The sequence below is a fragment of the Siphateles boraxobius genome, unplaced genomic scaffold (assembly GCF_051911475.1).
Source record: "Siphateles boraxobius isolate OS27281-9 unplaced genomic scaffold, OSU_SipBor_1 6, whole genome shotgun sequence".
Taxonomy (NCBI): domain Eukaryota; kingdom Metazoa; phylum Chordata; class Actinopteri; order Cypriniformes; family Leuciscidae; genus Siphateles; species Siphateles boraxobius.
Window position 1 is genome coordinate 9,832,766 of NW_027509186.1, and position 12,389 is coordinate 9,845,154.

General features: G+C 41.1%; 1 protein-coding gene across 1 annotated transcript; it reads right to left on the reverse strand.

Moving 5' to 3' along the window:
* Nucleotides 1–432: 432 nt before the first annotated feature.
* On the reverse strand, nucleotides 433–1,635 carry LOC143715547 (olfactory receptor 52K2-like). Its single transcript, XM_077207347.1, has one exon. It carries the CDS (start codon nucleotides 1,633–1,635, stop codon nucleotides 652–654), a length of 984 nt encoding a protein of 327 aa, XP_077063462.1. The 3' UTR covers nucleotides 433–651.
* Nucleotides 1,636–12,389: the final 10,754 nt, after the last annotated feature.

Sequence of the window (12,389 nt, forward strand, 5' to 3'; positions counted from 1 at the left end):
ACATTTTAAATAAACTGACGGATAAAAAAAAAAGAACTGAAACTTTTAAACCTAGCCTCTTAACTTTGATTTTACAACTAGGCTAGGCTACTGTAGCCTATATTCACGGATTCACTCTTCTCTCTGGATATGCGTGCGCGTTTGTGGGGGGATAGAAAGAGAGAGCAGGAGCGCTCGGCCAAGAATTTCCCCGATGGTCTGACTGGATTCTGCGATTCCGTTCATAGGGTTCTAAAATTATTTTGCGGATCCCCTGGCAACCCCACTTTGATAACCACTGCTGTAAGTAACCACTAATAGAAAATATACAGGTAACAGGTTGTATTTATCTTATTAGGAGAAAGTATAAATGGAGTAAAACAAAACTTCCATTTATTATTTAGAAGGGTTTATCAGACAGGCTTGAGAAAAAATGTAGCTGATGGAGAATGCTGTTTTTTTTTTTTTTGTTAATTGAATTCGTTAATAACTCCTCCAGTTCTGTATACAAAAAGTGTGCACAAGGATATCATTCTTTTAAATTACCATCAGTGTTTATAGTATGTTTACATATTGTCAGTCTTATATTTTCAATAGGGCCTACATGGCAATTTTAAATTTTATAGCTTTAACAAAACACATCCTTTTATAAAATGTTACAGTATCAGCATATCATTTTGTTGATCTTTTTTTTAAAAACCGATTTCTTTGCAAAGGAAATACTTTTACTTCTTTAATAAACTGAAGAAACATTTGTCTTATTTCTTTTGTTCTCACTCCATAAACAATTGGGTTAAAACAACTTGGAAAAAGTAAGTACATTGTGCTCACAAATACACGACTACTGGTAGAAAAATTATTTCGTATTCTGTATGACATAAACGCAATCAGGGCAAAAATCAAACTACATGTCATAACAATGATGTGAGTAATGCAGGTGTTTATGGCCTTCATGTTGGCCTTACCAGATCTAAACACAGAGACAAAAATCACAGCATAGGAAGCAGTAATGAGAATAAAATCTGCAGTTGGTATAAGGAAAACAGACAAAAGTCCTACGATGTTATTTATAGATGTATCTCCACATGCTAACTGAACCAACGCCATGTGTTCACAAAAACAGTGATCGATCACATTTGTTAAACAAAATGACAGTTTTCCAGCCAGAGAGACTATGATGATATTCAGGAGTCCATTTCTGATTACTGGGACAATCATAAACTTTAGAAAGTTAGAGATTTCCATGTATTTATGATAGTAAAGAGGTTTGCATATTGCAAAGTAACGGTCCAGTGCCATCCAAAAAAGCAAAGTAGACTGAAATGCTATAACATAATAAATGCAAAACATTTGTATCAAACAACCAGTTAGAGATATCCAACTCCAATTAAACAAAAAACTAAGAAGCATGTTAGGTACAAAAAATATAGGCGAGATTAAGTCTACAACAGCCATTAAACCTATTAGTACATACATAGGCGAATGCAGAGACTTTTGACATATGATTAAATATATGATAGTAGAATTTGCTGTGATAGACAGTAAAAACATCAGAAAGAAAGGGATAAATAAAAAAGGCCTCCATTCTCCTAGGCTGTAGAAACCAATCAGATTGAAGTCTGTGAATGAAATATTTTGTGCAGAAAGATTCTTCATGCTGTTCATAAAAAAAGGAATTAATGCCTAAAGATAAAAAAATATTTTTTCCCCCATGTATGTCCAGTTGGCAATGTTACATTTGAGAGTGATAAATAAAACAATTCTACTTTTCAATTAAAATGCCAAGTGAATGTGCTTTTCATCTATTATAATTATGAAAGGGTTAGAATACACTTAATTGTACCTTTTTTGTTGGGCCTCTTTGTTGTACTGTGTTGCTGTGAAGAGAAAAAAATCAAGCAGACTTTTACAAGTTAAATATTCAATCAATGTTTCATTATATTAACAGCAGAAAATTGTAGTAACATAGTAAACAAGATATGATGTTATGTTTAATTACATAGTTCTTTTAATGCATTAACCTGTGCTCTCCCTATTACATTGATGAACTGAAATCTTTGCTCATTTGTTTAACTGTTATAATTCTTTTCTTACATGTAAGAGTGAAATGAAAGCTTGACATGAAAACATGGTCTCTAAATACACTATGTCTTTATCCCATGAGTCTTTATCCCATCTTTATCCCATGTAAACTATTTCCATGTTGGAACAGAACCAGCCACAGGTTTTCACTTCTGCATTATTATATCCCTTATGAAAAAATAAGTATACTTCAAGTTAATTTTATTAAGTAGGCTATACTGTAGTAAAGTTTAAGTATATTTTTAAGAATACTCTATGTAGTAAGTATATCAATGTACTAGAAGTTGTAAGTGTACTGTTTCAATAATACTTGAGACTTAATTGGTCCACCTTTAGTTTATAAAAATATAAATTTAAGAATACTTTAAGTGTAACTTTAAACTAAGGGCCCTGTTACGTCCTCAGAGTTCTAGGTTTGTTTTTTTGTTCTATTTCACTGTTACCGACCGGCAGAATCTCGCGCCATATCCAGAATCTCGCATTGATTTGTCACCTGTGACCCTGACCGATGATGTGTCAGAAGCTATATCCGCTCCGTTCATGTCACGGTTGTTCTCTTTGTCATTCTTGCAAAGAGATCTTTGGTACTGCTCCCCGCTACAGCTGTGTCTCGGGAGAAATATTTGGATTATATTTGGATTATCGACGTGCATCGGACCATATAACCACTGGTTGTCCAGGGTTTGTTTGCAACCGATCGCTACTAGCAGTGTTGAGGTGAGCACTCTCGTGAACTTAGTGCTTAACCAGGGTTCTGTCAGACTGCGTGTAGTGTTTTTTATTGGCTGAATGACTACTTTATGTTATGCTCATTGGTTAGCCAGAGTGATACATTGATAAGGCTTATCGTGGATAACCCCATTGGTTGACCAGGGTTTTTTTTTCAACTACCGGTATGGAAGTTATGGTAGCTTCATGTCCCCTCTGCTTCGGTCCAATGGATCTCATGGATGCTCATATTCAATGTCCCCCTTGCCTGGGAATTGATCACCTCCGAGAGGCTTTAGTAGACCCATGTCCTGAATGTGGTTTGATGTCCTTGGAGATGAGACAACATCGACTGGCTGAATTAGATCCTGAGTTTAAGAATTCTGCTCCATCAGCTGGGCCAGCGTCATGTGAGTAGCAAGCTTATGGCCAGTGGGACTGGAAGGCCTTCAAAGAGGATGCGAACCTCCTCGGAGTAAAGTACATTGACACAGCAAGTAGCTGAGCTTGCGAACGCAGTTCAAGGCATTAAAGTCTTATTATCTGTCCCTCTTACTCGTCAGAATGTGAGTGAGGGTACAGGGGTGGGATATTTTAGCGCCTCCCTTGCCCAGGTGTGAGCTGGCATCCAGGTTGTCCAGGAGAGAACCAGACACTTTATCTATTACCATTATCCATTAGCCACTGACTCCTTAGACCGGGATGGAGGAGACGATACCCTCACATTCCCAGTTCCAACGTTCCCATAGCGACGATGGTTCTAGCCTTCAGGATGCGCCGCCTTCAGTGGTTTTCTCTCTGCAGGACACACTCAGGATGGCGCTTGCTAAGCGGAATTTGGATCCACCTCCTCCCCTACCAGGCCAGTCAAACCTCTTGCGTCGCTCAGGTTCCCAGGAAGAGGATTTCCTAATGCCAAGTTGTCCTGACAGACCTGATCGTGTGGCTCGTACACTAGTGCCAATGGCTGAAGCCGACGAAAAGGGCCTTTGTAACATGCCCTCAGTTGAGCCATGCATTTCTTCACTGATAGTGTCGCCAGATGAGGCTCTTAGACACAATCTTCGCTGTCCCAACCCAGAGTGCACAGATGATCTGTTGGTTAAGATTTATAATACTGTCTCAGGCTTGAGTCGTGTGGGAAATTCCATGGCTCATCTTCTGCTAGCACTTAATTCTGCTTTGAGTACTAACCCACCAGATAATACCACATCTGAGTTACTTGAGGCTTCCTTACAAGCCTTGGGTTCAATCGCTTTCTCTAGCGGAAAGGCTCTTGGGCTTACTACTCAGGCTAGATGGCAGATTTGGCTAGCACAGTCAGACTTACAGAGGCTTGCCGTAACAATCTTCGTCAACTACCACTGGTACCTGGACAGATTTTTGGTCTAGCCGCTCAAGAAGCTCTTGAGCGCAGAGTTCGTGCAGACCTAGAGTGCAAACCTATAGAAACGCTGCCTTACTCCATGCCAGTCAAAATGTTTTCTGGGATTACATCTAGACTCCAGAATAATGAGGGCTACCCTCACAGCATGCAGGTGGCAGCTATATGAGGAGCCATAGCGAGGTTCCAGGTTCGGCGCAAGCTACCTTATCTTCACTTCTTACGGCTGGCGGGCCTTCTCACGGCAGCCTCATCGACCATTCACTTAGGACTTTTACACCTTCGTCCTTTTCAGCATTGGTTGATAGCCAGAGGGTTGTCAGCAGTTCACAACCGACATACCATTGTTTTGGTGACAACCAGTTGCTCTGTCTCCCTGAGGCTTTGGAGATGGGAACAATTTCTACAAGGGGGTGTACCAATGGGACCACCCCCAGCATGCAGAGAAGTAGCGACAACAGATTCCTCTCTCTCCGGATGGGGAGGGCTGTGGCAACACCAGGGCTTGCAGGGGAGTTGGACCTTGCAGCAGACGACATCTCACATCAACATCCTAGAGCTATGGGCAGTATTTTTCACCCTAAGACACTTCAGACAGGAGTTATCGGGGAAGCACATCCTGGTGCGGACCGACAACACCACAGTGGTGTTTTTAATCAATCACCAAGGGGGCACGAGGTCTCTACCTTGCCTGCGACTTTCACGAGTGCTGCTGTTGTGGGCAAACCAGCACTTTCTGTCGATCAGAGCGGCACACATTCCCGGTCACTGCAACAGTGTGGTAGACTCACTCTCTCGATCGGGTCCAAGGCCAGGGGATTGGTGTCTGCACAAGGTGGTAGTTCAGTCAGTTTGGGGACTTTATGGGACTGCAGTAGTCGAGCTCTTTGCCGGCAGGAAGACAACACATTGTCCGCTGTGGTTTGCGGAGCAGGAGGAGCAGGGATCAATAGGCCAGGATACCCTGGCCCACGACTGGCCAGACCTCCTCCTCTATGCTTACCCTACAATTCCACTTCTCTGGCCTGTGCTGAGGCGTGTTCAGGTGAGACGACACAGGCTTATTCTAATGGAACCCTGCTGGCCAGCAAGACCGTAGTTCAGTCTGCTATTGGCCCTTACGACCGGTCCCCCACAACCATTGCCAGTTTGGAAGGACCTACTGTCACAAATGAACGGGGAGCTTTGGCACCCCTCACCGGGCAGGTTGAGTCCATGTGTATGGCCCCTGAGGTTGAGCAGGACCTCTCACAGTGTTCCGCAGATGTGAGGAACACTGTCAAGAATGCAAGAGCCCCATCAACACGTCACACTTATGCCAGAAAATGGAAGATCTTTGTTTCTTTTTTTCCCAGCGACTCCCAAGGGTATTCGTGGAAGCCTTGCCAGCACATCAGAATCCCTTGGGGGGGAAATCGATTGGTGCGGGAAAATTGGTGGTGGCTTTCCTTAAGGGATCAGTACGTCTTAATCCACCGGCACGAATAATGCATACCCAGTGGGATCTTCAGATGGTGCTTAACAGCCTGCGTTTAATGCCTTACGAACCGCTTGAACAAGCTGTCTTTCAATGAAGACTGCTTTTCTCTTGGCTATTACGTCAACCAGAAGAGTAGGTGAGCTTCATGCCTTCTCTGTGAGTCCACAGTCTCTCAGATGGGGGCCTGAGTACAATCAGGTTACACTCTGGCCGAATCCAGCTTTCCGACCTAAAGTGTTGTCTGATCGCTTTGTGAACCAGCCCATTCAGCTTGCGGCGTTTAATCAAACCAGACAGCCTTGTGTCCAGTGAGAGTATTGCTACAGTATGTGTTGAAGACTGCTTCATGGCGCATCACTGATCAGCTGTTTGTACGTTTTGATGCCTGTCAGAGGGGCTCACCCTTGTCGAAGCAAAGGTTGTCTCATTGGGTGGTGGATACCATTGTACAGGCATATTATTCGGCTGGTCAGACAGTTCCAGCATCTATTAAATGCCATTCAACCTGGTCAGTGGCTACTTCCTGGGCAGCACTATGTGGGGTGCCCCTTTCTGATATATGTGCAGCGGCTACATGGACGTCACCTTGCACGTTCACAAGATTCTACAGGATCAATGTGGCCCGTATTCCTTTGGTCAGTTCTGCTGTGTTAGCGGACAGTATCTAGGTGAGTGGCCCTCGTGACTTGGTTGTATTGTAGCATATATTAGGGGTGGGGTTTGTTATTTGTGTATTTCTTTGCTTTGGTCAACAAAGCCCTCCCCTTTTTTCCCAGAAAATTGTTTAACTAATTTTGTGGCTAAATAAAAGCTTCGGTTTTTATACGGTATTTGGTGTTTGTGTCCTTTTCTCCCACTACGACCCCTTATTTCCTTTTCCGGCATCGGTGGGCCCGAGTAGAGCGTTCTCAGGGTCCCCTCTCTTTGGGGGCTAGAATGTAACAGGCCCTATTAGGCCCCAGGTGCGACAAGTGTTTTTGCTAGTATCAGCCTGATGCAGTTATTATTTTCACATCCTGTGCCACGTTGTTTAAATAGCAAATACATTTGCGCCCATTTGTGCGCCCATGGGCTGCTGTTCTGAAAACGAGGTGTGTTCAGGCGTATTGTTGGCGCGTTTCTATTTTGAGCCAACAGAAGTAGACTGCGCCAACTGTAACCTGGTCTAAAGTCAATGGGGCAGTACTTTTTGTGTGTCATTTAAAGGGTGCATTTGTAATATGAGCCTATAGGCGGGTCCACAATGCGGGTAGCCGGGTACACTTCAAATAAGTTTAATTCAATTCACGTTTATTTGTATAGCGCTTTTCACAATACACATCATTTCAAAGTAGCTTTACAGAAAGTGCATGAGTCCATATTACAATTTAGAGTGATCTGTTATCTGTCTAAGTTAAGTATTTCAGAAATGTAAATATACAACATCACAGTTACCTAAAAATGTATTAATTTAAACAATGTAATAATGTAATGATATAACAATATAAGGGTAGGAGATGCATTATATGAATGCTAGGCTAAAGAGATGCGTCTTTAATCTTGATTTAAACTTGGAGAGCGAGTCTGAGCCCCGGACATTATCAGTAAGGCTATTCCAGAGTTTAGGAGCCAAATGTGAAAGCCAAAGGTCTCCTTCCTTTAGTGGACTGCAGGCGCGCAGACTTGGTGTTGTTGTGTGGCAGTGCTTCACATTGCCATCTAGCCACCTGGAGTAAATACTACATAGAATTTCACACACTTTTGCGTCACCATAAGCACGCAGATTTCCCCTCCATAACGCCTGTCTAAACGCAGAATAAAAAGTGATAACGCAACGCCACTTTAGCGTTTTCTCTTCAGATAGTTTCCGTGTAAACATAGCCTTAGATATTCTAGGTACTATCAAAAGACCAGAGTACTATCCAAACACTCTGCTTCTTACACACACAGGGACGCGCAGCAGCACACAAACATGCCAAATATTACAAATAAATGGATTACAATGTAAAAGATTAATATTCCGCGCTAGAGAAGCGTTTAGTTTTTCCGCTTGCAAATTCCGCCATGTAAATAGCGAATCCGCCATAGCTCGAGCGCAATTGGCTTTTAAAGGGAATGGGAGATGAGACTCTGATTGGTTTTGTAGGGTATGAGCGCAGAATCATGGAGTCAGCATTCCTTAACACAATAAACACACGTTAACAGGGGTTTCTAAAGCCCCAACCTATGACTCTTCCAATTCTAAATCTTCCGTTAGCGCCAGGCAGTCTGGAGGGTAGATTAGTTTGTGACACCTTTACAGCGTAATGAGTCCCCACAGAGATCCTCGCGCGATCCTGATTTGTTCGCGAGCCAACATCCAAGAAGACCGTTATCTCCAAACCCCCCCCCCAGCGAGGAAGGAATGCCAGATGCGCAAATGGACAACACACACTCACACACACACACACACACATATATGCATCTATAACATTAAAACCCAGAAATGAGTGATTATGAAATGTAAACATGATGTATTCCTGTACGTTTGAAGTTTATACTGTATCCTGTCTATCTAGGACTGTTAGTTATGTAGTTGAACCTTGCGGACTTCTATAAAGGTCTAAGAGTTTATATATATCCTTGTATGCGTAACAAACAAGTGATTGGTATTAAACAAAATCGCTCAACTTGCTCGAGCCAAATATATGTAAGAAGTTAATGAAAAATATAGTTTACTATGTTTTCCATCTTTGGAGTGAAAAGAGACCAAAACTAACATCACTGGTGTTCTTAGATAACGGCGTTTACGACCCAAAGGAATGTTCACAGAGCTGCCACCCTCTCTGAATTCTAACCAAGGAGGAGAAATGAATCCTGTATTCATATATATACAGTATATGCTATTATATATCCACTTGAGAATTGTATGAACAATGTATCTAAGTTCCCTATTTCATGAGTTGCCTTTTTGTGGTTTGGTCTATGTTTCTCGACAACTCTAATGCGATAATGTTTTAAACTTGGCCAACTAATGTTTAACCAAATCCATTTGTGGCAAGTTTGGTCTTGATAAACTCCAATCTTCATTCCCCATTTGTTAATTGACATTACATTTTGCTAAACTTGTGACACATTAGTATTATAAGAATTGTGAAGATTCTGCTCTTAAACACCCTAATTTCGTCGGTTTCAAATGTCTCTCTCTTAGACAAAGAGCAATAAAAACCAAAGTCCCGCCTGTGAAATTCCAACCCTCTAATTGGCCAAGTCAACAGGAAGAGGCCGGATTTCTCCAAGGTGATAAATGACGCTTCCCCCCTCCGCTCGTCTCTCTGTTACTTTTGATTGTCAAAATTTAGGGTCTCGCCTCCGGGCGAGCTCTTCGCCTTTCTTTTATTTGTTTCTAGTTTAGTTTGTGTTTTTCAGTCTTAGATAAGTCTCCGTGTTTAATTCCAATCGACGAGTGAAAAGAACACCGCGTGACATATCTCTTCAGCAAATCCATCTACAAGGGACCTTTAAACGAGCGCGCGCTCGTTTTGAAGGAGAAACACGCGAGAGACGCACACACGCTTCTTCACCAGCCATGCGAAGATGTGACGTTAACTCCGCGTAGTTTCCCCGTAGAGATCTTTATTTCTTTTCTTTGTTAGTCAAAGTTTTGTTTTCCGTAGTCGACTCTGTTCACTTCCACAAAGTGAAACAAACTTAGCCGAACTATTTTCCTTTGGTAATGTTACCCCAAAGACTTGGAAACTCCGTTCAACGCGCGCCAAGCAGCACCCAGTGACGCTTCCTAAAGGACTCCGCTCACGCACGCGCAGGAATGCCGCGACACAGAGAGACCCAGAAACTTAAGTATATCTCTTTATAGAGCTTCTAAGAAGCATTAAGATGATGTTTTTGTGTTGTCACAGGCAGGGGACTGTCAGGGGAATGTTGCCAATGCTCTCTCTCTCTCTCTCTCTCTCTCTCTCTCTCTCTGTCCCTTCCCCTCTCACACGTGTTTCCATTGTCCACACTCTATGCATTTCTCGTTCATCGATGCCTTATCGTGTATTGTTGTTTATTATGTTTGTAAATACATATATCCCATGTAACCGTAGTAAATACATAAGTAGTTCTGCCTTATTAAATTCATTATATTCATCTGATTGATATACTGCCTTTTTGCTCATTTAAGTCCCTTAAGTGCCAAAAGATCTTATAGCAACAAGCTTACAAATTAAAGATACTTTAAAGAGTATGTGTTTATAGGGCAGGAAACCCAATTCTTGTGGCCACAGAATTGCTTTTCCTGAAATCCTATAAAGTAAGATGATATTGTGGATTCCCACAGATATTAGTCTGACAATTGAGCTAATTAATTTAGCCTGTTTTGTAAGACGTGGTCCGTGCAGGTAATTGCAATCAACTTGTGGTTAAGTGCAAGGATACACAAGCATGCATGCAGGTAAAATTACATATCATCCCTTATCGGGAGTTTTATTAACATGTAAGACTGATCTAATCCAAACATGTATGAATAATTATTAATTACCAATTATTAATTATGATATGCAAATTCCCCACGGATTAGATCCGCCCCAGAGTCTTTACAGTTTATTGCATGTTATGCCAAAAAAACACACCCATTACTCATGAAGAGAATAGGGACAACCCTTTTAGATCATGCGCCGGGAGCACCGACCATTTTTCCTGTCGTAAAACAAGCAAAAGTGGATTTGGACACTCCCTAAGTGCACTTGCTTTAGACCATGCGCTTAGAACATTAAAATAGAGCCCTAAATTTCCCTATCAGTCAGTCACGTTGGACGTTATGTAAGTGACTGACGAATTGGGATCTCGTCTGAGAGTCCAATCACCTTCGAATGTAAACAAAACAAGCCAATGGATATTGGCGAGTGAGATTTGCATCACAAACCACACCCTGCAAAGAGGATATGAATGGAAGCGTGCTGAACTCACTCATTCAAACTTTTGCTGCGGAGCCGAGCATTTCTCACGATTCTGCTCTGCAATCATCATTCAAGTGTGTACAACAAACCAGGAAGAAGCTCTATAGAGAGTGTAGGTGTGGCGGTGCGTCAGCAGTGATGGCTTCTAAAAGAGCTTTCACTGCATTCATTGTAGTTCTCCTAAAAGAGAATTTCACACGCTGCTGTACAGACTGCCTCAAGTGGGTCTTGCACACCGTGCAGTGAGCATTCATTGTGGCAGTGGTTCACTAATATTGCCCACAACCCATCACGTGTTGGACGAGGATTCGGTTAGAAATACAAACACAAGTGAAAAGTGTTAAAAAACTACAGTCATGGAAGACGCGCGAGTTCGGCGGTTATGTAGAGAGGTTTAGATAAAGAGGTTTGAGTGATTAATTATCAGTATCTAACCTGACGAAAATGTATTTATTCAACGTTGTATACATTATATTGCATCTGCAGCAGCATTGTGAAATTTTGTAAAGATATGTTTAGCCATTTAAACTTTTAAATGCATCATTATATTCAAATTGCAAACACATGAGGAGAGTCTCCGCATGAAAGAACCACAACTGGTAGATGAATGTGCTCAGAAACGGTAGGAAATCAAATTAGATTGAATGGAGGATTTTAACTGTGACAAGATGATTGACAGGGCAGTTTACGGTGACAGGATGCATGCAACAGATCTGTCCGTTAAAGATGATGTGATAGTATGTCCCAAAGCTTGCCTACTCTTTTGCTACACACTCAAAAGTATGTACTTTTTCTTCACAAAAAGAGTACATACTTTAAGGTTGTAGTATAAGTAGGCGAATTGGGACTGGGGCTAAGAGTGGCGGGAAATAAAAAAAAGGAAGGCATGAACTGAAGAAATACAAACTAAAAGTCCTTAAACTGAATTAAACAACATAATGGTGAGAGAGATTGACTTAATTATCTATAAGATTAAAAAAGCATGTTACCAAGGGGTTAGGGATTTAACATGACCCATTCTGCTGGATGTCACCATATGAGGCCTTTCATCGTTGATGGCAGCTAAAAGGTTGTGTACTGACAATATACTTTTTTTTGCAAATTACATATAAACAAAAATTCCATTTTTCAAATAGGCCCATAGAAAAGTTTTCTATGGTGTAGATATGACATCTAAAATATGAAAAATGTGTCCCTAGAATTTTCAGTGATGAAAAATATTTTCAATATTCAAGAAACTATCAAAAATACATTATTTTACAGTGTTTATTAAATAACATGAAATGGTTTGTTGTTTTGCACATATTGTACAAAAGTAAAATAATCAAGTCAATTTCAACTTTCCAAAAAATGCTTTGTGCTCTTCATACCACTTCTGTGGCGTTTGTAGTTATTTATGCATTTGCTATTATACTAACTTTGTTTTCCTACTTTAAGCATTTGCAAGGTCAAGCAAGTGTATAAAACATGTACATAACAATAAAAAATAGATTGTCCCTTGATTTCTTGTCATTGTATCAACTTGTACAAAAGGTTGAAGAAAAAGGCAACTTTAAAAAGATCATAGTTCAGAATACGATCAGGCTGTTTAAATGTGCATATGGTGATTTTCCATCTATTCATTATTTTTCCAAACTGTTCGTCCTATGTAGAGTAGTGGAATTGGAGATGATCACAGTGTCTCAGGCCAGTAAACTTATGTTTCGCTTTTGCTTTATTTTTCTATTTATTATAATTATTATAAGGTCGGACTGATATTTAAGAGTCATGGTAATAAACTTTGTGTAACTTTGCCCCCTTATGACAGTAGTGAGAGAACACTTAGAAAGCTCTAATT